Here is a 27,297-nt window from a genome sequence, read left to right on the forward strand (position 1 = left end):
GCCAGCAAGCCAGGACAGCTAGGGAAGAACATCTAGGAAACAGCATCCTGCATCCACTGGGGAAAGAATCACAGGAGCTAGAGCTTCAGCAACAGCAGTACAGAGGAGGGACTGCACACAGAGCTGACACAGCATCCAGTAGAACCACAAGCAGCAGGGTGACCTTGGCCACAACAGCATCCAACTTAGAAAACTGTGATGCTGAAAAAGCAGAGGCTTTAAGGTACATCATCCCCCCCTAAGCACCCAGTCCTAGTAGCTATTGGCTTCCAACAGTGAGGACAAGTAAGTTGCCCAGCCTGTGAGAGACCAATTTTGAGCTCCTGCTGGGAGTTGAATAGGGGTCATAGAATGAGATGGATACTAAACGCAGCTTTAAGACTCACTGTCTCAGAGCACTTCTTCACACTGCTATGGATAGAAGACTGCTGAACTCCACTTGGTGTATTACAGTGCTGGAAGATGCTGCAGTCGCTCTTCTACAGGATGCTGCCAAAGAAATCTGCTCCAGAGACAGGGCACTGCTCCTGAATAACCTGCACTTGCTGGGCAGAACACCTCTTTTTGGGTTCTTGAGGGAGATCTGACCTTCTTAGGCTGCTTTGGCAGGGGTCTGTGGCCAGGAGTATGCACACAGACCAGGCAAGGGATGCAGGGCCTGCGGCCAGCCACCAGTCTTTGTGAGATGCTGAGTGGGCTGTTCTTTTCCCTGGTCTCTCTCTACTCTCCGGTCTTGGCAAGAGGAACTGAGCCATGCTTGGGAACACAGGGAACAAAGCACTGGTTGGCACTGGGCACAGAGATGAGAGTGGCCAGCCAAGCCAGAGAACACAGAAGTAGTACTTCAAGGCAAGCAGCCCGGCTGCCAGGCTCACAGATAAAGGTAGGTGAGATGAAACAGTTGCTTAGACTTGAAGGAGGGCAAGCCTTGTTTAATCTAGAGCCCCACATCAATGGTAGGATAAACAAAGAAATGGTACTTTAATTGGGCAAAGCCACTCTGAGTCATTGTTTACATGGAGCACAACTCCACAAAATTAAGTATCAAACCTATGGAAGTCCAAAGACTTGCAGTTAGTAACAGGGGTTCTCCTTGCCCACAGCCCTTGCTTGCACTTATTAAGAACACCGAAATCCCAACTTAACCTGAATGTCACATCTGTAGCATCACTGCACCCATCAGACACTGTACCGAGGGCTGCCAGAGGTGACGTAAGGAAGGGCTCTCCAGTCTAGGTGGGTCAGCATCACACAGAATAAACACTGGGCATCTGCCAGGCCTGGGAGAGAGCAACAGCATAACCCAAAGCAATGGCCCTGACTTCTACGTAACAAAATCATTCCTAGCACAAGTTACAGAGGCAAACATCTGCTGAGAGTTTGAATCTTGGTCATTGTGAGTCAGTGGGCACAGTGACCCATTGTGTGTTCTGACCATATTTTCTGATGACACCTTTCCCTTCCAAAGCACTCTCTCATGCTCTGTGCTTCCACTGACTGCTTCTAGTGCCAAGGGAAAACAATGTGTCTGCAATGATGCCCTGAGTCAGGAGGGGCAGTACACCCAAATCAAAAGGGGCTAGTGGACCCAAAAGACCACTAGGGCACTTCCACAGTCAGCAAAACTGTTCTTTGCTGGTTCATGTGCTGAAGATTGTGAACACACTGCTCCATATCTTGTTTCTGGATCAGACAACATACTACATGTACTACACAGAATGACAAATCACCTGTTAGATCTGTAACTGAGGCCTCCAACGCAAAATGACAGAACAGCAAACAATTCCTCCAAAATTTTCCTCATAGGAGCAAAGTTTGGTCTTCACAAACATATCACAGAAGCAGGAGTATAAAAACAATTAGCAGATTATAGCATTCAGAGATTGATTACTAATTAATAACTCAGATGAGCTTCTCCCAGCACACATCTAGCCTTGGCAGCTGTATGGGCTTAATGCTTAAGATGTTTCTCCAAGGATCTTCATGCAAAAAAAATCACCCCTGCTCAGGAAAGCTCCCAAGTACATACTTATCTTGAAACGCTCTCACTGAAGTGCTTGAAACTTAAACACGTGGGTAAATTTAAGTGTTTGCCTAAAGAGGGACAGACTCAAGCAGTGTGCTGTGGTTCAAGCACCTGATGTTTTCCAGGACCACTCACTGACCCTTGCCTATGCGTACAGATTGTCAGCACAGCCTCAGTTGAGCAACTTGGGGTACAGTAGTTGAGCCAGAATTTACCTTTGATGGCAAGAAATAAGGTCCAGTGGCACACATTGCAGCTACAACCCTCACACACTGCCTTTGCATCCATACCCTGAGATGTCAAAGAGCTCTCCTTTGGTCACACAGGAGCCTGTCACCAACAAACTCATCCTGTCTCCCTAGCTTATCCTCTCATTTCCCACTTGCCCTCTGCACAGCTGCCTCCCACAGTGTCCACACTGTCTAGAGTGGAAGATTAAAGTTTTTTTTTCTTTTTTTTTTTTTAATAAATACAGTAGTTTGACAAGCGCCAACTCTCATATGATGAAGTTCAGTTTTCACCATTAAAATCAACAAACATTCAAACCTCTTAGCTGTTGCATTTTCAAATACCAGAACACAATTGAACCTGGTTGCCAGACTTGCTATGCATCAGCAGCATTAGGGCTTATCAGGCTCTTGGCAAACACTACCATATGCAACAAACATGGCCTTTGTGTCAATACTGCTGTATGGTGGGGTATTTTGGGAAAAATAAAATATTTTGGAAAAAATAAGCAAAAAAACAATAAAACAAACCCATCATACCTCATGCTGGGGAAGATGATCTATGGATTCAAAGCACAGAGAGGAACTTCCTTACCACGCGACAGAAGACAGGCTTCCTACCACTTGATTTCCAGAGCACGGTGCAAAAAGACGCATGCTGCATGCTAGAGATAAGGTAGAAACCTTTTAAAGGGCATCGAGTTGTTCTTGTTTTTTGTTTTGTTTTTAAACCAGTGAAGAAAACACAAAACCACCGGCTTAGCTCACGCACCAGTCAGTCTGCTTCTAGAGTGTCTTTTCCAGTGCAGCCCAGCAGCTGAGAGAGGCCACCCTGATACCCCAGCACTGGGTTTACCTGTTTGAAACCAGCACCTGGACGTGGAAAAGTGTAAGGATGCAGGAGGGCAGCACCTCTTCCAGCTTTCCTGCACTGCCACCCGCTGCCTGCCTGCCATTTATGCTGGAGGCCTGTCACCAAGCAATCAGGAAGGCTGGAATTTCCCCCCTGGCAGCCTGCCCTCCTCTGATGCCACCTGACTGGCATCCCGATCAAAGCCTCCGAGGAATCCTGAGTGCGGAAGTCAGGGCCACACCAGCGACCGGGCACGGGGACTGACAGCAGGGTGACTGGTTCTCTCACGGGGGGGCAGCAAAGGGACCAAGATAACACTGTGGGGTTCCACATTGCGCGAACACCCTGAGGTTGATTCTCACTTTCCGTGGATCATCAGAAATCCACAGCCTCTTCAATTCAGCCTTCAGTGTTTGCTCTGAAATGGCACACACGTGACACCTGTGTGACTGGGCAGAGATGACAGAGCTCACTCGGTGCCCCAGGCTCTATGAGAGCCAGCAGAGCTCACAGCAGCCAGGCCCAGGTCCCACAGTGCATGTGCTCAACAGCGGGCAGAACACCTCACAGTATAGCATCAGATGCCTATTTATAGCATGCTGTTTACCAACACTGAGCGCTCTGGCGGTGGAAGCGGAGGATCAGATGAGTCAAGAGAGTATAAGCACTCTGGATCAGTTGAACCTTCCTCCTGTTGTGGGAAGATCAGGAGATCGTGGGAAGGTGAATTAGGGCCAGGTGCTGCAGGATGGCTGATCACGTGCAGCTCCCTCACCAGTGGCCACTGGACTCGAGGGTACATTCAGCACTTTTTAATAACAGACACCTAAACTCTGGGCAGATCTTCCTGTGGAAGGGAGAGAATGCTGTCGATTAGATCCACCACACAAGAACAGGCCATCATCCTAAGCCCTGGAAGCACGGTGTCAAAGAACAGATTTAACGCAGGGCCCTTGAAAGCCTCCTGACAGCTTGTGTGATGTTCTTCCAGCAGCTCAGTGGCTGATGTAACGCTGTGACAGGGAGTTCAGGCAGTGCCCAGCTCCTGTGGAGGGACAGCAGACCTGACAGTTGGTGGGCCTCTGGCAAGCATGTAGGAACACAGCCCCCAGCTGCCACTCTGCCTACCTCTTACAGGGCCACCCATCACATCGACTCATTGCCCCTGGGCATGAAGCAAGGACACCCAACTGCCCTCAGCTGCGGGAAGAGACAAGCACAAGACAGCTTGGGCTCAAAGAGGGATTAAGAAGCCCAGGCCCACAGGACTCCTGTTTGGAACTAGGCACCTGAGCAACAAAAGGCAAGAGAAGAGTACCTCCCAGGGATCCTTAAATTATGCAGGCTTTCTGTGGTGTTCAAGGCATACCCTGCCAGGCAGCGAGAAAACAGACCCTGCAGTGATGTTACTGAGCCGAACACCCATATGGTGGCAGATCAGAGTCTTGAAGCCCATCCAGGCAGAACAACCAGTGCCAGCTCCTGGCTCCTCCTAAAGCCACCATCGTATTTTCCATTCCTTCCTTCTAGCTGAGCCCATCTGTCTCTCTGTGCCAGGCTCATTTTTAGAACCTCGTATTTTCCTCTCCTTCTTGGAGAAAGTTACTGCTTTCCTGTTTTCAGACGCTCAGCACACCTTCCATACCACTAAACTGGTAATGGACCTCCTGGCTCCATTCCCCTTTGCCATTTCCTGAATCCATCTTCTATGCCATTGCACTTACCAGTTTCAAATGGTTTGGAGAAGATGTGCACTTAAATTAAGAGGCTTGGATCGATTTCTGAGTTTCCACTTCTCCTAACAGGCACAGGGAAGGTTGTCCAGTGGTCTCACCAGAAAGCCTCAGACATGGCTCAATGTATATCCAATCACAGCTTGGAGTCCAGAGGCCTGGCTGGACCACACAATTAGTGATAGAACCACAGGACATGATCAGATGTAGATCCTAGGGATTGCTGATCATCTGCAGGACAAGAGTTCCTCCTAGAAGCTCTGCTCATTCTCAGATCCCATGCCTTCAACAAAGCTTCTCATTGCTGATAAACCTTCAGCTCGTACCTGACACACAGCATGAGGTGAAGGAGTGCTCCAGTGCATCACTTGGGTGCTGCATCTCTACCACAGCAGGGGCTTGCTGGGGAAAACATACCCAGACACCTGTTGGAAAGCAGGCCTGTGCCCGGGCCTACCCACTCCTCCCACCACCAGCACTCACAGATTCACCCCCACGATCACCATCCAGCTCATCTCCTCCCACCCACAGCTATCCCTGCTGCCTCAAGTCACAGGCATGCTGCTGATACACCCCACACCTCATCTTCTGCCTGGCAGAGAGGAAAATTCCCATGTAAGCCCTTCCAAGGAGACCAAATCATTAATTCACTGGAGCAGCTTGCTGTCTACATATCCAGGGGAGCAGCATCATGCACTATCAAGTTTTGCCATTGCTAGTTTAGTCTTCCATCCAAGACCAGTGCTCAGACTTATCAGGACAGGGTACATTCCCTGCTCTCAAGGGATGGGGTTGTGGTATGGCAGCCTGGTCTAGTGGTTGGCAACCCTGCACATAGCAAGGGGGTTGAAACTCGATGATCATTCTGGTCCTTTTCAACCCAGGCCATTCTATGATTCTATGACATGCGGGTTTGTCAGGTAGAGCCCCAGAAGCATCTCTTTTCCACAAATGACATAGAATTTTTTTTTCCCCTCAAAGAGTGAGAAAGAAGGAACAAAATACATTTGTTCTGAAGGGCTCTGAAATTTATCCTGCACAAGGCTCCTGCGGGCATAATGGGACATGAACACTCATGTACGTGGGGATACTGAGCAGGAATAACGAGGCCAGCCTTGGCACGGGGGTAGAAGGTGTAGAAGGTGTTTTGGTGTTACTCCAAAACTCTGCTTGGGGCTACCAGAGCCAGCTCTGCAAAGAGGCAGTGCAACCAGCAGTGCAAGATGACATCTAGGCAGCAACAACTCCAGGGTTATGCTCTGGAAGTCTGCGAGGCAATGACAGATTGATAGGGGTGATTGGGCAGACCAAAAACAGCCAGGAGGGGGAAGACAGTGTCAGAGGAAAAGCAGGCAGGCATGCTTGCTGTGGACCAGACAGGCTCATGGTACTCTATAACTTTTCAGGACTAGGCTGGGTGTTCCCAGTCCATACACCCACGCAGCCACGGCGCATGAGTCCAGCCTGCACTATTGCACAGATGGGCTAGTTTACCTTCATGAAAAGGTCTAAAAAATCCCTTTTCTTGCTACAGAAGATGCAGCGTAAACAACGGAGTATGCATACCACAACCAAAGCAGCAAATCTCCCTTATCTGAAACCTGTGGTTTTGGGTTTTCTTTTTCCTATTCACCAGCCACTTGCTTTCAGCATACCAATAGATCAGTCACTCGCACATCTTGGAAACTCTCTAGAATTGGACACTTCCAATGCTTCAACTGCCCCGGTTCCCTTCTCTTCCCCGTGTGAGCTCTTGGACCAGGCCATCCCCAGACACCTTCCAGCACGGTCTCAGACACAGAGGCAAAGTCCCCAGTGATCAACACGTCTGCACAGGCAGAAGTCTTTTGACAGGGGTGCAGTTATACCGGCCAAACCGCTTCTAGGTGTTTTGAGGTGGTAGGAGAAACCAGCCTGAGAAGTTGGAGCATTTTTGCCAAAATAACGTATCAGTAGGGCAACCGAAAGAGGCAGTCCCACACCTCAAGCCAGCCAGAAGGCTGTAGGTGTTTTGAAGGAGGCACCTAATATACCAGCAGGCATGGCCCAGATGAAACATCACCACCACCACGAATATTTTCATGCCTTCATCCATTGCAGAGGCGCACCTTGTGTCCACCAGAAGAGAACTACAGCTGCTGCTTCATGTGTCTCTCCTGGAGCAACTGTGGCTGTAGGAGGTGCTCCCCAGAAAAACCACAAACGCCTGCTGAGGTTATTTCCTGCACACCCAAATTCTGCTCTCATCCAAATGGAATAACACTTGAGAAAAAAGGACAAAAAGCGGTGACACACCGGGGGAGGGGGGATTTTCCCCAATGCGCATCAAAGCATTTATTTCCCCTGACTTGCAGCAACAGTCAAGAGCTATCTATTCATTAGCTTTGAAGTTCCCCTTATCACAGATGAGAATAAAAGATGAAGACACGAGAGTGCAAGATGCCATGAGCTCTAGGCAGCGGGGATTTACACAGGATACATCCTCATCAGGCAAACTGGATCATCTTTATTTTTAACAGCATTACAGCGTCAGTGGGTGAAAGGGAAGTCGTGGATGTAGTGAGATTTTAGCAAGCCATCTGCTGCAGCATCTCACCCGATCTCCCTCTCAGGGTTTGATCGTTGGGCTATGACAGAAACGTTGCCTCTCAGACTGGAAGCTGACTTAGTGAACCTCAATACAACAGCAGCCACAAGTGACGATGCCCAGGCCCACAGGCTGGCCAGGACCAGAGGCAAGGGTGATGTTTAGATTTATTCATCCTTGACCCCAATGGTGAGTTTGGAAGGCGGTGGGCAGGCTCCCAGCTATTTGTTTGGCAAGGAAGCCAAGCGCCACAAGGGGAGGGATGCAGTCTATCACTCAAAGAGACAGATGGGCTGGGGCAAGAAAAGGCAGGGAACAATTGCAGGAGCACATGCACAGAGAGTGCGTGAAGGGCATCACCATGTATTAGCTGAGCTCAGGCTAGCGCTTGCTTTAGAGGTGCCTCCTCACAAGGCAGGAGTCCCAAGGAAAGGGCTAACACAGACAGCAAGGCAGGAGTTGCAAACCCAAAGCAGGGTGTGCTGAGAAAGTGGTAACAAGTTGCAAGGAAGGGGCGAAGACAGGGGCCTCCAGTTGCCTACGTGGCCCTGGAGGTGATCACAGCCCAGCGTTTTTCTTGCTATCCTTTACAGCCTGGCATCACTACCCTTCCAAGCTAATGACACACAGTCATAAGACATGTTATGCTTATGTAGGATAACCGAGTCCCACCTTAATCTTTTCCTTGATTAGATAAACAGATTGATCTCCTTATGTTTCTCACCATAAAGATTCATCTCCAGCCCTCGGATTATTCTGTAGCTCTCTTGAATTTTTCAACATCCTTTTCTGAGCACAGACACTGGATTTAGATAAGAGTATTTCAGTACCAGTCTCCTGAGCACCTTCTGCAGAAATCATATTCCCATGGCTACTCATTGCTTCCTCTACAGCTATCAAACATTTCACGTACACTAAGAAGGCCCCTTCCACCCTGGCAGTTATGGGTGAGATTCTTCACTTTGAGGCACAGCCAGCTATTTGCCAATTTGTTAAAAAACCAAACCAACCAACCAAACACACACTAAAACAAAACCCAAAACAGATACAAAAACCTCACAAATCTTCAAGATAGCCTCTTCTGCTTCACCATCTCAGTTGATGGTGACTCCACCACTACAGATGAAATGACTTCCCGCCCCATCTTCAATGACTACAGCCAACTACAGTCTCCTAGCAGCACACTGCTGTACATTCTTAAGGAAGTTCCCTCTTCCATCCTTTCTTCCTCAGGCTAACTCAGTCCTAGTTCTTTGCATCCTTCCTCCCACACCGTATTTCTAAAGACCTCAATCATTTCTGTTGCACTGCTGGACACTCTCCTTGTTTGTGCACATCCTTCCAAGGGTCTGAGCCTATTCCCTCAGTAATCTCTCATCTATGTCAGGGATGGCAGTAATTATTTCTTGCACTTCAGACGTGACACTCCCAACACAGTCTGGCACAAGGCTTGCACTGCGTGTGCCTCCTCCCCAGCAAAATGCTAACTCATCCAACTCACTAATCCTGGTTACACCAATGTCTTCCCCAGCCCTGCCTCAGCCCTGGGCCAGGGTCTAGGCAGGGTCTCCTATCAGAGAGAAATGCTATCAACCTGTACTTTGAATGCAGCTTTTCAACCAGTCGCGCATCCAGCTGAGGGATGCTTCACATCTCCCATCCTTTCCCCATTTGTTTATGAGGCTGACACGTGGGTCAGTGACACAGGCTGACTCAAGTCAGGATCTATCACATCCATCGCCCCCGCCCAGCTGCTAGGCGAGCCATCCTTCTAGGCAAGGGAACTGACTGATGTGATGCAGTATGTTCCAGACAAAAATGCACTGGTGGATTTTAAAGCAGCATATTCTCCTAGCACAACAGACACTAGCTGCTCAGCTATTTATTCCAGTTTATTTAGACTATCTAGTTGTAGCCCTATTCCTTCTCCCTATACATCAAGATATCAAACCTTGAGATCTCCCTCTGCTAAGTGCTCTTTAGCATGGCTGCTCACCACGCAAAAACTGCTCCAGCTTATTAAGTACTCAGGTGAATTTCATAAGGCTTTGTCCACTTGATCACATCTAATTGACCTAAATGTTCATCACCTGCTTTTACTTCACTTGTGCTTGGATTCACTTTTTAAAATTAACTCCTCTAAATCCTTTATCACCCCTGACCTTCTGTTCCAGGTGAAGACAGAGTTCCTACTTACTGTCACCTTGCATTTGTTCTTCTCCACTCAGCCAGTTCTTCGCTTTGTCCAACAGCACTGATGCTCCTGCTGCAGCCAGTCTTCACATGGTTTTGTGCCCAACACAAATTTACTTCCTTCCTCCAGATTCATAATGTTGCAACTCACGTCAAGTGAACTGCCTTTCTACACTGAGTAACAACGAACCCCTGGGCAGTTACCGCAGTGTAACAGGCACACAGTAATTTGTTAGCAGGTCTATGCCTCAAGTATAGAGAGGAGGCCAGCCAAACCAAATCACCAGCTTGAACACACAGTCACTCTGGAGAAGCTGTCAGCCTCACCAGCAACACCTGAGAGCCTCCAGAGCCCAGTGGTTCACACAAAGGGAAGCTAGATGATACACACGGAGCTGAGAGATGCATCTCTTCTAAGATCTTCCCTAGACCCGTGGCACTAGATTTATTATCAAGTCAGAAGCAGATATCCTCCGTGGCCCTGCAGTACTACAAGGCTCTGCCTGACCTTCAAGCAGAAGACATCAGATGATGATGACTACTTCAAGCAGGAGATGAGGCTTGCAGCCATCTGGGTTTCCTCTAAGTAACAGATAGTACCAAGATTGTCTCATTCCCTGGCTTTGAAGGGACCAGAGACAAAGTCTACTGATGGCCCCTATTTAATTTGTGAAAGCACCAGGTGCAAGCTAGAGCTCCATTGGCTGCCACCCAGAGCTGAGGTCTGCAAGGAATTTAGCAGGAGCACCTCCGGAGGAAGGGGCAGAAGCACAGGTCAGAGGGGGACAGGAAAAACAAGGCACTGGAAGCTCACAGTGCTTTTTCCAGGCAGGGAAAAGGAGGGGCTCTTTGGTGGCTGCTGGGTTTTAGAGGCTGAGGAAACGCCTGCAGAAGACAGCAAGCATAGCCAGACACGAGCCCTGCCTGCAGCCATTGCCTCCCGGTGCTGACAGGACACCTGCTTTGGAAGATGTTGAGAGCTCTGCCAGGAGGATCCCCACCTTGCCAGCACCAAGTCACTACAGACCTGGCCCTGGGAGAGCGCTGGTATCCTGGGGAGGCAGAGCAGGGAGATGGGTAGGCAGGCAGAATTGACGTGGGATGCCCCGTCCCTGGAGGTGTTCGAGGCCAGGTTGGATGGAGCCTTGTGCAGTCTGATCTAGTATTAGATGTGGAGATTGGTGACCTGGCACACAGCAGGGGGGTTGGAGCTTGATGATCCTTGAGGTCGCTTCCAACCCAAGCCATTCTATGATTCTATGACATGCAGAGCAGCGGGGAGAACAGAAGCATTTGCAGCACTGTTTAGCTATTGCATGCACATAGAGAGAACCTAGCAAAAAGGAGCAAACGCTGCAGAGACACGCAGAGGAAAGCATTCACATCTCACGCTTTGCAAGGGAGCCTCCGCCTGCTGCAGCTGATCTGTATCTGGAGCAGAGGGCAGACACCCAGCTCCAGGCTGGGAGAACAGAGCAACGAGGCAGTGCCAAACACAGGCCTGCAGCCTCACAGAAAAGCCATTTCACAGTGCAAGCCTCTGCTTCACAGGCCTGATACCAGCACCACGAATCTTGCCCTCTCTCTCTTGCACTGCGTGTACTCACATACACACACAAAAAAATATTTTCTGGATTTTTATTTACTCGTATTTATCAGGAATCCATCCATCACAGCCAGAGCACAAGGTACCAGAGCTACCCAGCCAGCAGGCATACCCACAGGCCCGGGGCTGCAGGGGCCAGAAGCTGGGCTGCACCAACAGCACCGTGGTTCCCCACTGGAGCTCACAATGTGTCAGCGCAAAAAAGAAGGATGATAACTGCTGCTTGCAGTGGCTGCAGCCATCACACTGACCAGGGATGAAAGCAGAGCCACGCTCGCAGACAGGCACTTGCTTTCTGCCCTCTCAGCTCCAGCGAGGCCCCGGGGGAGCTGGGAGGAGTAGGAGGCACCGCTCCGACACCAGACAAAGGCCTTCCTCTGAGTCACGCAGCATCCCCACGGACACAGCCCAGCCGCTCCCTTCCCTGCCGCCTCCGCCATCGGGCCAGACCCGACACTGCGCGGCTATGCTGGGGCACGGCACCTCCGTGTCCCTTCCACGGGCTGGGCTGTCGAAAGGCAGTGCAACACCCGGTGCCGTGGGGAAAGGCTACTTCGGTTTTGTTGCCATGGGGATGGAGATGCAGCCCAGCACAGGCAGGAAACGTAGACTCTCACCCAAGGGCAGGTGCCGATGGGAGGAGAGAGGGGCTTCGGGCCCGAGAGGGAGGTGTGGCCCCTCTCCTTTGTTCCCACCCCCTGGAAAACAGCTGTTAATTAAAGAAGGCCTTAACAGACGTGGAACCAAACACGTTCTCCAAACATCCCCATTCTCACGCTTCATCTCCGCATCAAAAAAGCCCTGGGAAGCTGCAGTCCGCTCCCCAGCCAGCCCCACCACCATCCCTGCCTCAGTCATCAGAGCACAGCACCCGCTGATGCTTTGATATGCAAATCCGCCACCGGATCCCTAAATCGTGCTGCCTGCAGGCAGCACAACACCCCACACGGGAGCCTCCTTCGGCCGGGAGCAGCGGGCAGCACCAGCCCTTCGCAGACCCCATCACAAAGATGGAAAGGATGCACGCCGAGATCAAAACCACTACGCCAGGGGTGCAGGAGGCAGCGTGGGCAGGTGGCAGGGCCCCACTCGGTGCCCTTGGCTCACTGAAAGCACAACCAGAAGACAGGAAAGACAGGCCATTGGTGCACAGGCTTCTGCCGCAGGTCTCACGCTCACCGAGATGCTCTTCGCATCCTCGTTCTTAGAAAGAAGCACACTTTATTTTATTGCGTAAACGTTTATCAGAGGAAAGCGCTTTTCCAGCCCATTTTCTTGCTAGGAAACGTGACCGAGGGTACTGTGAGAGCCCGAGGAAGGAGACAACAGCAGCACACAGCTCGGCACCTTCCTTTTGCTGCCTTAACTCCTGACCCCGGGATGCTGCAGGACAGTGACACCACACTCCGGTCAAAGGGGAAGAAACCGGAGCATTGCAAGGCTCAGAGCAACGCTCCCCATAGGAAAACCGACACCCTCAGAACACACAGCAGCCACCGTTCCTCCCAAGGTTACCGAACGGATGCAAATAGAGCACAAACCTGAGGCAACCAAGCACGCCCCTGAGCCCAAGCAGAGCCTGTTCCCAGCCCCGTCTCCCTCACGCTGTTTCCACACCCAGGTGAGGGCTGCAGACGGGCCTCAGCCCGTAAGGACCTCAAAAGAGCGCGGCACGAAAAGGGCCCTCCCAGGCGGACGCCAGCTAATTGCACTCAATAGGATCCACGTCCTTAAAGCGCGGCTGTTATCCCTGATAGGCACAGAGTCCTCCCGCAGCCGGTTCGGAGCCCGGCGCTCGGCTCCGCGCGCTCTGGAAGCACGAAGAACGCGGGGGGCTGCGAGGGGGCGCGGCCGCAGCCCGGGGCCCGCGGAGCTTTGTCCCACGTACGGGCGGGGCACCCACAGGGCCGTCCAGAAGGCACCGCAGCAGCGGGCAGCGAACGCCCCGCGGGGCCGGGCGCACGGGGAGGGGACGGAGCGAACAGCCCCACGGTCCCAGCTTCGTCCTCCCCCGTCGGCACGGGGCCCGTCCCGGGCAGGCCGGAGCGCCGCCGCCGCCCGCCGCCCGAGCGCAGCACGGCGCGGCCGTGGGCTTCTCCCCGCTCCAAGATGGCAGCCCCCCGCCCCAGCCGGCCTCGCCGCCCTCCTTCTTTCCCCCCTTCTCCGAGCCCTTCCCGCCAGCCTCGCCCCCCCCCAGCCCCCGCGATGCTGCACCGCTTACCCGGCGTCAGGCGCGGACGGGCTCCCGGGCTACTGCCGCTGCTGCCGCCCCGCCGGGCGCTGCGGTACCGCGCTGCGCTGCGCTGCGCCGCGACGGGAGGGAACGATCGGCGCCGGCTCGGCTCGGCTCCGCTGTGCTCGGGGCGGGGCGCGGCCTCGAGTGGGCGTGGCTTCGGCACCGCACAGCGGTGGGCGGGGCCTGCGGGCGGCGCAGCGCGCGTGCGTGTCGCCGGCGAGCGGCGCAGCGCGCGTGCGTATTGCTGGCGGGCGGAGGGCCGCGGTGCCGCTGAGGTGCGCGGCGGGCGCGGGGGCGGTCGGTGGGCTCGGAGGCGAGGTGGGGCGGGGCGCGGCGGGGGGCAGCCGGTGTCCGGGTGGGGCCGTGGGGGAACGGCTGTCTTGTCGCCGTCGGTGCTGGACGGTCGCCGATCCTTAGGCCTTCCGTGCAGGCCTGGCTGCAGCCTTGTGCGGATGCCGCCTGCGCCGACCCTCGTGGGCCTGGGAGGAGGGAAACACGGAGGCTGCTCTGGCGTTTGTGCGCGGCCGCTGTGTCCTCCACAGCGCTTTCGGGGCCGCGCTGCCAGCATTAGGCCGGCGTGGGTATGAGGAGTCACGTGGCGTGATGGAGGCGGGATTCCTGTGCCCTGACAAGTGCAGCTTGGGCCCAAGTGCTGCTGCGTGGCACGGGGGCTCACGAGGTGTGTGTGCAGCCTGGGCCCCGCTGCTCGCCCACCCAAACGTTCCTTTGGAGCAGTTCCTTTCCTTCTGAAGGGAGCCACTGTCGTTCGTCTTCCTGTGGACAGCTGACCTGGGACAGTGGTTCCTGACTTCTTTGGTGGGTTTTCTTTAATGGTTGAGCTGCTGCTCCACACCTTCTCCTTCTCGCCTGGCTCCTTTTCCCTGCCATCACACGTCAGTGCTTTCTGGTCGGTGATCACACCTTGCTGGTTGGGACTTGCTCACCCAGGTTAGGGCTGCTAACAGGATGTGGGCTTGTGGCTCGTTGTCTGTGGTCCCGTTCTGAGACCTCAGTGCTTTTAGAGGTAGCTGAGGTGCAACCAAAAGGAGATAGTAGCAATGAGTTAGGGCACTGCAGGCGGTCCTCTCGATTTATGTGTGACTCCAAAAGACCCTAACAAGGAAAAGTTTTGCCTCCATCCCCACAGGTCGCATCAGTGCTCCTGGGATTGGAAATCTACTCTGCTACCCCTTTCTTTTGACCTTAGGAAGTTCTCTCTGTGGCTTAATTTCTTGCCGGTTGCCCAAGGAGAGTGTGGATGCCCCATCCCTGGAGGCATTCAAGGCCAGGCTGGATGTGGCTCTGGGCAGCCTGGTGTGGTGGTTGGCGACCCTGCACATAGCAGGGGGTTGAAACTCAATGATCACTGTGGTCCTTTTCAACCCAGGCCATTCTATGATTCTATGATACACTGGGAACAATCCATTGTTATTTTAGTACAGCACTGTGAATATGTAATGTAATATGTAATTAGGTATGTAATGGATTAATGTGCTTGGATACGGGAACAGATCTAAGTACCTTAGAGCTGGGGCTTCTGGATATTTAAAATAACTGAAGTAAGTTTTCCATTAAAGGTATTGAGCTCTTTTTATCTGCTTTTCCTGATTGTGCAAATGAGGTTAGTGCGTTTCACTGGAGAGCTGTTAGCAGATGGACCTGCAGTGAGTTGCTGTTGGTAACTTGGATCAATAAATATCCTGTTTAATAGCGAATCCTATTCATAAATGGAATTCATGAAGACTTAATTCCTCTGTGTGAATTCGGCCTTTCTGCCTGTCATTAGTGCAAAACCAATTATGCCTTGGTAATGGGTATCTTGTGTATTTTTAACGCACCCAAGCCCTTCATCACATCGCTTCCTTTACGAGGATGGCCACGAATGGATCGACCCCACAACTCTCTGCTGCTTCTTGCAGCACACCCTGGCAGACATTCCATAAATAAACCCACAGTGGCCGAGTAGGGGTTGAGGTATTTGCACTGCACGTATTGTCTTGGATTTATTTCCTGCATTTTAATGATGGATGACAGATGCAGTTCAAATCCTTGTGGTGCCCAGAGCATGTCTTTTTTCATCTCTTGGAATACTGGCCCCCACTATCTGAAGGTTCAGATCAGATCACTGCTGTAAAGGATATTTTTTCCTGTTTCATTTCGTATTTTGACAGCAGCTGTTGGTTGCTTGGCCTCAGGACTTGCTTTGCACATCCGTTGAGTCTCCCTGTGGCCTGGTTGTTTGTGTGGGTGAGTTACTAGCTGAAATAGAAATAACTGAATGTTTGTGGAACTACAGGTCTTCGGGGGGAACAGGGAGGAAGTGTCATTTCCGACTTCTCATTAAAAAGGAAAGCAATAGTGTATTGCTTGCTAATAGCACTATTTAAAAGTACTTCTATTCCAGGATGCAGGCATGGTAAGAGTGACATCTTGACTGGGTTTTAGGCTATGCACCATTGATTAAAACCTTGGTCAGAGCTGTTTCACTGTTCCATTAAGTGTTCAGACAAAGATGTTTTTAGTGCTCCCATGACTATATCAGTAGAGCAGATTCATACTGAGTGTTGTGAAACGCATTTGTATTTTTTGCTGAAACAGAAGAGATTCTTCTCTTGTCACAATCTCTTGAGGTGCTCTCCCAGTGTAAGTGTGTGGCCAGTGAAAGGAGACATCCAGTGTTCTGCCACATCTTCTTGCTCTAGTGTTCATGCAGTCAGCCTGCAAACAGCACTGACATGAATGCTGGAGCCAGCATAAGGGGAGTGATGGAAATGAGCGCTGTGGGGACACAAGACTCCTTTGTTAGAACTGTGTGCCCTGACGTGGGCTTAAAGCATGTATGTAATTCTGCCTTCCTTATCTGGAGAACGTCCTTGCTTCATATCAGCCCCCTGGGGTCCCTCGTGTGTTTGCCTGTGTTGTATGAAACTTGTATGTGGCCTGCTTCTGTTAACTGGGATGAAATTTTCCAGAATTTCCCCCATTCAAAAGCCACTTTAGCCTGTGGTAAATATAAATCACTTCTTTAATCTTCTGGGGAAGTGGTGAAGGTAGTAGCTTTAATGTGGCACTTGAAAATGGTGCGCTGGGTAAATAACTACCAGAAGCATGAAAGTGATGGTATGTTGTGGTGTGATTTTTGAACTTGGTGGTGCTCTGTTGCACTGGACGTGGTAATGCTGAAGGGTCCTTGAGATGAGAAGGGAGAGTTTGCCATAGCGGGTTATTGCATGTTCAGAGTGACTCAGTGAAGTAGAAATTGGGTCACCCCAGTGAGTATTTGATTAGCAGACTCCTCCCCCTTTTCAGAATCTGAGCTCGGTCTGAAGTCGGTGTGAATTTTTAACTGGTTTGTGGAGCAGGAAGAAGACAAGTGCCTGTAAGATTTCAGGTTGAGTCCTTCCAGCCATGAGGTAGAGCCACTGCTAGAACTGAGGGGCTGTTTAACACTGCTCTTACCTAGTATGAACTACTTTGAAGTTAATCCTCCTTGAGCAGGGAGTCGGACTAGATGACCTCCAAAAGGCTCCTCCAAGATAATTCCTGATCAGGAGCATATTAGTAACTAAATACAAAGCAGCAGCGCTATTTCTCCTGTCCAGGCTACGACAGGGTGCACTTCTCCACCAGCTGGGCAATACCACCAGCAGACTTCCTAGGAGCTCCTGCATGTGTGTTCATGCTTGATGGTTACGGGGATACTCTTGCCACGTGACTCTGAGCAGTGAAGTTGGATAAGAGACCACAATCAGAGATCCGCCTTTGGGAGCAAAGCCAGGTCATGCGCATTCTCCAGGCATGTGCTAAGCACAGCTTTCTTCAGAAGGTGTGGAGACAACATCAGCTCTGGAAAGGAGGGGGCTTTCGTCTCCGTAATAGCATTCAGCCTTTGGCACCAGCTCTGAGTGCTGGTGCGGCACTGAACGACTTCTCTGCCCTTGCAAGTTTGGTTTGGCCTTAGCTCCTCTGCAGAGGGCAAAACGAAGTGCAGAGGAGATCAGGTGCCTGTTCCCAGCCACGGAGGTAGAACTGGGCCAGGCTGAGGAGTGCTGGAACCAGACCCAAAGGGTCAGCTGTTTTTGGAATGGAAGCTGGCGTGTCCCAAGAGTTAGGGGTATGATTCATTGTTCAGAAACCCACTTGCACCCTTCCTTGCGTGCTGGGCTTCGTGCCGCAGAAGCATTCTTCCTTCTGCCCTGAACCTCCTTGCACATTAAAAATATTCTGTTTACTCAATTCCAAACAGGATGCTGCATTCCAAGTAATCAATCATTCAAAGTTTCTTAGTTTATGACACATCTTAATATACTGAGGAATAATTCCTAGCAGTGAAGGGATACTGAGTCATGTGGAAAAATAAACAGTCCTTGGACACTTTAAACTGTTGATGCTTCACTCCGAAGTTTTGTAACTTCAAACCTTCACTGCTGCCACAGGGTAGAAACAAGCGGTCACTCCTCCTGAGACTGGGCAGTGAGTTCAGAGTTTAGGCAGCACTCTGGGGCTCTGACACACGGCCTTGAGCACGCTGAGCTGGTTGCGGTGTTGCCGTCCCTCTGACAGCGGGCAGAGCATGCTCCTGGTCCTGCCCTGCAGCCCAGGCTTGGGAGCCAGCAGTGCTCTTTCAGCCCTACGTAGCTGTGGAGGCGATGGTGGACTCCCTGAAGCACATCTCTCAGAGACAGTAGAGAGGCGGACTCAGCAGTGCTGCTAGTTTAGGTTTTCTGGTGGGCTCCGAGGCCTTGCTGTGCTGCTGGAGGAATTAGGAGCACCCTTGCACCCTGGGTTTGAGTTTCGTGCTGGGAAACAGTACATCTGTGTGCAGAACAGGACACGGGCCTTCCTCCCTGCTGGCACAGGGTGTAGGATTACAGCAAGGGAGTTAAGCTGAAGGTGTGTAGCAGTCCTAGCAGCAAGGGCAGGTAATCAGGTCTTGATAACCAGCGACACTAAATACTGCAGGGCCTTGTTTTTTGCTAGGCTTACACATTTAGGTGAGGCACTGTTGCAAAAATACAGCCTCTCTGGGGTCTTGTTTTAGTGTGGGAGTGGCAGAGGTGAGCTCAGAACGGATACCCTGAGTCATCTGGAGACTTCGTCTTCTGCCCAACAGAAATGTGGCTTTGTTATTGACTAAATGTAAGTGTTGATTATAGCTTTTATCTGTTCCAAACCTGCCTGGGCGACAGCTGAGATGGTTTGTCACATGTTGGAGAATGCATGCTTCGCTCAGGGAGTACTGCTGCAGAATTGCTGTGGTGCTTCTCATCCTGCTGTCAGCAACACTTGCTCTCTAGGACAGCTGCAAAACCTAAAACATTCATATGTCCCCAAGTAAGCAAACACTGGGGGGAAGAAGAGTAAAGAGAAAGTGAAAAATCAGTCTGCCTTCTACTTGGTTGTAATAAGAACAACTGAGGCTGTGTACTTGGGAGTGCTCTAGGGAGAAGTTAGGTCAGCTTTATTTTAAAAAAAACCAAACTGTTTTACAACATGGGGCTCCAGATTTTGGCCTTGTGCTCAACACCAGCAAAGAGAGAGAAGTGGTCCGTATAATTTTAGCCTTTAGACAGGAGAGAAGCAGGGCAAATGCTAGTTATGCTGCCAAGGTCTAGATGAGCATTGTCACTCAGCAAGCTTCAGTCAGAGAGAAGTCTTAGCTCTGTGTGAGCTGCCCTGAAACAGGATGGCATTGGGATCCTTGCTGCTTCCTGCTCTTGCTTGGATGTGCTGCCATAGCTGCCTGGGTCATTGTTCCTAACCCATGTCTGGCAAAGTAAGCTGGGATCAGATAAGCTGTTGTGACTGACTCAGCAGGCTGGTCCTGATGGGTTTGACAGAATGGGGTTAGGGAACAACTAGGGATGCAGCTAGGGAAGAGGGTGTGGTCATCTCAGAGCCTTGTAACCTGGTTCTGCTGTGGTCAGGGCAGTGTTTTGGTTGGGGTTGAGCAAGCACTGTGAAGGCACGGGAAGCTTTTCCTTCTGGGCATCTGTAACAAAGCAAGATCGGTAGGGGTGAGGTGCTGGGCTCCAAACAGTGCTCCACAGCTTGTATATGTACAAGGGGCACTCCCTCCTTGGTGGTTGAGCTGTGTTTGTCTAGCAATTTGTTTCCTGATGCTTTGATGCCAGTCTGCAGAGCATCTCTGGCTTTTTGCCTGGTCTTGTAGGCAACACTGGTAGCTTTTACTGGTCACTCTACTCTCTAAATTAGAAGCTGTTCACATCCAAAATTCTCAAACTTGTTTGTTGTTACACGGTTCAGAGTGCACAGAAGAGCCTTTAACCTTGTGCACAGACGACTGCAGCTCAGGGATACTGAACTCAGCTTTATAGTATAAGCATCTGAATTATATTCTCTACAGAATTCAGGCAGGGGCTCTTGCTGTACTTTGTAGCACGCTGGTGATGCTGTTAGAACTCTGTATGCTGTGGATTACAAACGTATAAAGAGTTGCTGAGACTCTAGTGTGTGATCGCCATAAGAAAAAGGAAGTGAAAAAAAATCTGTACTATGCCCAGAGTTCATAATTCTCTTATTTCTTACACAGGGCAGCTTACCAGAATCCGAATGGCTCTCTTGCACAGGAGATTGGGATTTTCGTTAACCCATCTGAGCAACACAGTCCTCCAGCGACACTTCAGGTGATTTTCAAATCCTGCTTTTGCTTTTATTTTCGTGGTTGAAAGAGATGCTATTATGTAAATCAAGCATAAGATTTAGTATTTCTAATTAAAAAAGAATAATGTAATATAAGAAAAAATACCACAGATGTCTCTTTGTAGGTTGTAAAGTGAATCCAAACAAATGCAGGTTCCTGGCAGTCAGAACATGATCTAAACTCTGCAGACATTCCACATTCTCTAAACTCTCCATTTGAGTTTTAAGATGAGCTCCTTGCTCATCCATGCGAGCCTCCTGCTGCATTTGCCTGATTTTTACTCTTAGGGATGCGCTGATCTTGAGCTTGGAGGAAGTGGCTCTTGAACCAACTCTCTTGGCTCCCTTACCTTCTATTGCTCGAACCCACAGGATACCTCCAACTAGATCTTTGCAGAGATCAGAGTTGTCTCTCCTGAAGTCCAGGACTTCAGACCTTCAGACCAGAATCCTGGTAATTGCCCTGTTTCTTCCATATAAGACCCTGAACACTATCTCGTGGGCTCTGCAGCTAAGGCTGACCTCAGCCTTCACATCCCGAACCTTCCTTGTTTGTAAGATCAAGATCCAGCAGCACACCTCTTCTTGTTGGCTCCTCCACCACATATTTAAAGGATATTCATTGACAGTGAGAAGGAGGCGAAGACCTTGAGGTGAGGAGTGCTGCTGCTGGAAGGCAAGTCAGCAACCTGAAGTGGGAAATCCTTCCTGTGTGGTGAGCCTGCGTCTGGATGTGGGGGCTTCCGCCCTGAGGTTGTGTCAGAAATGAGAAGAGAAGCCCACCTTGTGCAGTTATCTTGTCTAGCAGTAATCAGGCCGTCACGCATTCATAGTTGTCAGTTTGCTACTGCTGCTTTCTAGGCTTTGTCCAGCCGAGATTTCCCTTTCTCCCTCTGGCAGTACTGTTCCTTTCCAGCTTCTGCTGTTCTGCCTTCTCTGTTGTGCAACCATAGCCTGGCAGGCAGAGGATGGGGTGTGATAGAAGAGGAGCCATTCCTGAAAGGGAATTGAAATTCTCAGCTTATCCCTGCTGCTCCCAAGTGTATTCAAAGTCAGATCTACTAATTTAGAGCCATGCAGTGCATTCCTATTATTTCTGACTCCTGATAATCCCACAGTGCAAGCAGACACAGAAGAGAATGCTTCTCTCTGGGTTCCTCTCACATGGGGAAGGTGGCAGCAGCCACAGCAGGACCTCAGAGGTCTCACTGGGAGCAGAATAAGATTGGTGAGAGCACCTCATGCACTTCACTGAAGAGGAGATTGGTCCGAAGATTGCTGGGGACTGTGTACGAGATCGAAGGAGCCTGACTTAAGTCTTAGCTTCCTGTAGGCTGTTTGTGGAAGAAGCAAGCACTTTTTTTTCGCTTGTAAATGGAAGTTGAACTGAATCATCCACAGTTGCTTAAAAAAAAAAAAAAAAAAGAAAAGAAAAAAAAGAGGCAGTAAATGCAAGCCACTCTTCACTCCTTCTTTTAGTCGTGTTTCAGAGTAGAACGGTTGTCTTATGTTTGACATTTACTGAAGAGTGTGCAAAGCTCCAAGTAGCATCTGGCTTTCAAAGAACACATTGAACGCAGTGAATGTGTCATCTGTATGGTATATATTTGTTGCTGGTGACTTCTGAGTGGTTTTGTAGTGACGAGATCCTGTGTTGGTTTTGCCCTTGGTCCCCAAGGATTATTGGGGAGATCTGTCTCTCATTCTTTCCTGTCTTTTGCCAGTGTCAGTGGAGCATGCCGAGCAATACAGAAACTTACTCGCGTGCGAGTGGTGGACAACAGTGCCTTGGGAAACGCGCCATACCACCGGCCACCAAAGTGTATCCACGTGTATAACAAGACTGGAGTTGGCAAAGTCGGAGATAAGATCCTTCTGGCTATCAAAGGAGAAAAGAAGAAGGCTTTGATTGTAGGACACAAGATGCCTGGTCCTCACATGACACCTAGGTTTGATTCTAACAATGTGGTGCTCATAGAAGACAACGGGAATCCGTTAGGAACTAGAATAAAAACGCCCATACCTTATATCCTGCGGCGGAGAGAAGGAGAGTTCTCCAAAGTTTTGGCCATTGCCCGCAACTTTGTATGAGAGCTAAGAAAGATTTCTGGCAATCCTGTTCATATCCTTTCCTACAGTACCTATTCCTCGGTCCTTTTCTAGAAAAGGGTGAAACATGCAGAAGTTGAGGTTCATTAAGAGTCTCTCTTCCTGTTTATGAAATACAAACAGCTAATTTAAATACTGAAATGCCTTGTTTTTCTCCAGAACAGAAAACAGCCTGTTTGGGAAGTGGTCCTATACTCACACTGCTCTGCTGGTGTTACTTTGGTCTCCAGTTATTAAAGTAAAAACGTGAAAATCCTTACTGTTTTGTACTGCTTATGCTCTGTTTTCCCTATTTCTGCTGTTCACAGTTCTGCTGGAGCAACACGCAGAGCTCAGTCCCTGGCCTGGTGGTTCTGGGATGTACAAAATGGATTCACTTATGACAAAGTAGGAGAGATGAGAGTGGTGTAATGAATTATTGGTGCTTTCAAGAAGAGTGTTAGTTTCCACATCTTTGCCTCAGAAAGAAGACTTTAGGAGTGAATGGAATTGGGAAAACCTGATGGCCTACAACTTTGGTGGTGTGTGCTTGAATCAGATGTAGCAGAGCTGGGAAGGGAAGGAGAATATGGTAGGTTTGGGACACAGCCTATGCTCTCCACCTGATCTTAAATTAACTTCTATTTTCTCTGGGCAGTACAAGGGTTGGCTTCCGACTGAAAGTTTGGCAGTAAGAAACATTGTTCCAGACAGCTTCTTGAGACTGCATCAGAGAACCTAGGTTTGTCCATTATCTATTGCTGATAGGCAGCATGTACTCATCGGTGAGGCCAGCTGTTGTCCAGAAGTGCTTCCTAAACTTAGGCACATCAGTGTGTAGGTGCTGTGCTGTTGTGTTCAGGGGTAACTGTAGTCCAGGAGCCAAACTGCTTCATTCATATGAAGCCAGGCAGAGAAACTTGGTGCCTGCAGTGGGTAAAGGGACGTGGGAGAGCCCTGGATCCCCTCCTGCTCCATTACTCTAAGTAACATGTGAACCAGAGGAGCCTAAGCCTATGGGCTTCCCAGTTCAAAACAGGCAAGACCGCCTTCTGCCTGTAGCATGTTACTTGTTTGCTGCTTTCCATGGGCCAGAAAAAGCTGGATTTGCTGCTCTGGACCCTCCCAGGCTCCAGGCTGTTGCCATTAAGCCCTCAGCCTGCCTGCTGGACGAAGCAGCACAGCAGATGCCCAGCTGATGTCAGTCTTTCCAGTCTGTCTGAACACAGTTGCTTTCAAGGAGAGATTTCTTTGCTGGAAGGTGACGTTTATGTCGCTTTACTGGGCGGGTTCGTGAACAAACAGCACGTTCTGGTTGCAGCAAGAAGCGTGGCTGGGTCCCCTCCTGTTGTTTCCTAGAAGGAGCTGCAGTCGCTGGCCAAGCATCCCTGGGTGTGCACGCCGGCCATCTAGTGGCTCGTGGAGCTGTGAGAGGTGTTCTGCAAGCTCAGGCATTGGAGACTTACCTCTGCAAAGGTGGGTCTTGCTTGAAGTGTAGCAGAGGCAAACTTCTTATTTCAAGTAGAAAAGAGTGTGTGCCTCCTGAAGATGGGAGGATGTAAATTCCCTCAGAATGTATATCCTTTTGTGAACAGAAAAGAAAACTTACTTCTGTTAACCTAAGGCTGAAAAATAGCTTTCCACTGCTGCGTTTGGTTTCTTTGCGAGGCCAGCTGCATGCTGGAAGAGGGGTCCAGTTGGTTCCAGCTAACCCAGCCTGTAACTCACTCACAGAGCTACTCAAGTGGATTGGTTGGTCTTGCTTAGCAACAGCTCCAGGCTTGGAGCAGTCCCCTGGTAGGAAACAGGGACCTCCGAACAATGTTTTTTTTCTTGTCCTGACCATAAGGGCTATGAGTTCCTCGTGGGATGCATGGACCCTGCTGTTTGGATATTAAATATTCCACAGAATATTTGCTAATAACTTTGCAGCGTTTTGCAGGGATAGAGGTCGTGGGGAGAGGGCACCAGAGGAAGCAGGCAAGACAATGGAGCAGGCTTGAGATTAAAACGTGGAGAGACGCTTTATTTGTAAGTAAACTGATATGTGGAACTAAATCCTTAACCTCAGAGCTTAATAAGCAGACATGCAGACAGCTAAGCTCAGCACATCCCACCGAGCAGCTCCCGCGGTTTGTACGTGTCTTTTCCTGACAAGGAACGTGGCCTCAGCAGAAATCCCTACATCGGGACGCTATGTCTGCACTTGGCAAATTCCAGGCACTCACCAGGGGCAGCTTCTCACCGGGGTCTCTCCTTCGAGCAGGACCCACGTGCAGGCCCTTGTTCTGTGGGGTACTTGCCTGTGTGGGCTTGCAGCCTGCCCCATGCTACGCTTGGGATGCGGTGAACCAGGTGATCTTCCAACGCAAGCAATTTGATTTTATACAATTAACCTGGTTTCTCCTGGGCGTAGTGATTCTTGCAGGTCCTTTCCTTGAAGGAGGCTGGCTGTCTTTCCCTTCCCCTCTTCCTGTTTATGTTTATTATTCTGCCATTAAAATGATTTTTCTATGGGAAAGTTTCCCAGCAGGGGATGGTGCCAAGGAGGAATTCTCTCATCTCCTGTGCAGCCTCTGGAGGAGCTGTGAGCTGCTGTGGAGAGCAAAGGAAGCTGGAAGCCAGAATCCAGAGTCCTTCCAGGGTCCCTATTTTTGCCCCAAGGAATAGCTCACAGATCATTACAAATGTGCCTTCCTGGCCAGCTCTGCCCGGGTCCCTGGGTTAGTGCTGTTCCTGTGTTTGGATGTGGGATTTAGGTCAGATTCTGCTCCCATGAGGTGCCTGTACCCCTCGTGATGACCGGGACTTTGTGCCCAGATGTTCTTTGGTGGGTCCTGAGGGAAATTGGTCTCTTAGGGTGTTCTGTGGGGGCAGGGAGAGATGGCCAGTTCCCCAGAAATGACATGGGGTAGGACAGACCGCTGGGGCCCAGGGCTGGACAGAGGAAGGCAAACTCTGGGGATTAGCTGGCCATGAGAAGGGGTGTCTCAAAAGGAAATGGGCGAGACAGATTATCACTGAGGGATACTGCAGGGAGCTGATGGCTTCCATCTGCCTGGAGACAGAGGCTGGGAGACAGGCTTTGTGGCCCTGCGCCAGCAGGGCAGAGGGACTGTGGGACCAGGGAAGGCAGCAGGGGACATAGCGGGCTGGAAGGGGGGCCACAACATATGTCAAAAGCAAGTTGCTGGGCTCATTTGCCAGCTTTTGTTTTTCTCCATAGCATCACTTACCGCATGGAACTCATTGCTCCAGGACACCAGCAAGCACAACTGGTTAACAGAGCTCAAAATGAGCCTGAGCGCTCACCTCTGTGGCAGCGCTGGTGACTGTGTTCAGTGGTAACAGCAAACGTGCCTTCCCCAAAGGGAGGTGATGTGCTTGATGGTTGTGGTGTGGTCGCTGCAAGCAGGCTGTCACCTGGGCTCCTGAAATACAGGCTTCTTTTGAAGGCAGCTCAAGGCTATGAAACTCTGTGCCCTAATGTGGTTCTTTAAAAACAAATATGAGCGCCAAGCTACGGGGCTGGGTACTGCAGTGCTTCCCACAGCAAGCTGCAGGCTTTGGACCAAACGTCCCCTGCTGGGCCGTGTCATCCCATGTCACTCCTCTCTTTGCCCTTGTTATCTGCATCTCTCAGGTTTAAAGAGTTCATTGCTCTAGCTTGCTCATCTTCCCAGTAGCAGAGAACTCACTGTTGTGAGCAGGAGATGAACTGAGGAGGTGGTAGGATGGGAGATGTTATCTCAGCCCTTGCTTCCTGAGGTTTCTGCTTGGCTCTTGGTCCTCTGCCAGGAGGCCCTCGGCAGCCCTGGGCAACCCTATAGCTATGACTCCTGATGCTGGGAGCAGCAAACGGCTGGTTTTACTGGCTTCCCTGTCCTGCCACTCTGCCCCTGATGTGCCTTGCAGAGCAAGGTGAGCTGAGGACAGGGGCCCTGGGGCATCAAGCCCAGACCCACCACAGCTCCTGGGCATACAGGTGTCTGCTCAGTGCACTCACACTATCTCGCATTGCTTGCTGGAAAACTCAATGGTGAAATGCTCTGCTCACGGCCGGCGGGTACTATCTTGCATTTCTGAGGAAAGTTGAGTGAATCTTAAAAGACTTGTAAGAACTGGGATGTGCAGAGTTAATGGGCTGTGCAAATTTTGAGCCAGTGGAAGTTGGTCCTTACACAACCTCCATTCTAGCTGCCTGGGGTGGCTGAAGGGTGAGGGAGATCCCTGGGAGACTCTCGCTGTTCTGCTAGCTAGGAAAGGGGCTCTTGCAAGTCAAGAGCAAAGGGGCTGTGTAACCTGGGAGGCGCACACAGGGGTTTTAGGGCAGGTGTGGGCTGCTCTGACGCTGTGCAAAGGAAATCGGGGTATCTGAGGCGCTGCTCTCCTAGATAAGCCTGCTCTGTGCCATCAGCCTGGCTTGGTTCTGGGCGCTGGGATGCAGTGTGGCTGTGGCATCAAAATGCCAAACCCCAGCCGAGAGCTGCGCAGAAGGGTTAACAGCTCGCTCCCTCTGCTTCGGGGAGCTTTGTTCATTGGAGTATTAAATTCCACAGCTGTAAATAATCTGCAGCAGGAGAGATTATCAAGACCCTGGGAAGAAGCAGCTTTTATTAATAAGATCAGTTCTCCCTGCGCGGCATCACGTAGCTGCTCCCCACCCTTTCCGTGCTGTGCTGCACCTCGGCGTGCCTCCTGAGGGCAGGTGTGTAGCTCCCTGCCTCCATCTGTGCCATCCCCAGCTCGATAAGAGGCCTCGGTTACCCGCTGGGCTTCCAGGGCACCGTCGGTGTTCCCAGGGAGCGGAGTTCCCGTGGTGGAGCGCCTCGTCCCGCTGCTTCTCTCGCAGAGCCGTCTGGCTCAGAGCTCCCCCTGGGCAGCCGTCGATCCGTCCGCATCCCTCCCCGAGCTCAACGCCAGGCTGCAAGGCGGGGCGGCGGCCACACGGTGTCACCCCACGCCGCCCTTTCCGCTCCGGGAGGCGGCTGCCGCGGCCGCGGCTCCTCCCGTGGCGCCGTCCCGCGTGTCCCCGATCCCAGCGCGGGGCCGAGTCGGTGTCAGCGCACGGCCGGCTTTGGGGAC

The 27,297-nt window shown here is 51.0% G+C and overlaps 2 protein-coding genes across 3 annotated transcripts in view; one reads left to right on the forward strand and one right to left on the reverse strand.

Annotated features, from left to right (window-relative positions):
- Positions 1-13,581, reverse strand: part of TMEM63B (transmembrane protein 63B) — a 38,629-nt gene extending 25,048 nt beyond the window's left edge. The window contains exon 1 of the mRNA NM_001379241.2: positions 13,447-13,581. The gene's annotated coding sequence lies outside the window, so the exon portion shown is untranslated. The remainder of the gene's footprint in view (positions 1-13,446) is intronic.
- A 102-nt stretch (positions 13,582-13,683) lies between these two features.
- On the forward strand, positions 13,684-22,492 carry MRPL14 (mitochondrial ribosomal protein L14). 2 transcript variants are annotated; one of them, XM_040697829.2, is made up of 3 exons: positions 13,684-13,779; positions 20,015-20,108; positions 21,849-22,492. In XM_040697829.2, the coding sequence occupies exons 2-3, from the start codon at positions 20,035-20,037 to the stop codon at positions 22,213-22,215; spliced, it is 441 nt and encodes a 146-aa protein (XP_040553763.1). In that variant the 5' UTR covers positions 13,684-13,779; positions 20,015-20,034; the 3' UTR covers positions 22,216-22,492. The 2 variants fall into 2 exon arrangements, with proteins under 2 accessions (XP_040553763.1, XP_025004854.1); XM_025149086.3 differs by having other exon boundaries at positions 13,684-13,736.
- The last annotated feature ends 4,805 nt before the right edge of the window (positions 22,493-27,297 follow it).

Source organism: Gallus gallus, chromosome 3 (assembly GCF_016699485.2).
Source record: "Gallus gallus isolate bGalGal1 chromosome 3, bGalGal1.mat.broiler.GRCg7b, whole genome shotgun sequence".
NCBI lineage: Eukaryota > Metazoa > Chordata > Aves > Galliformes > Phasianidae > Gallus > Gallus gallus.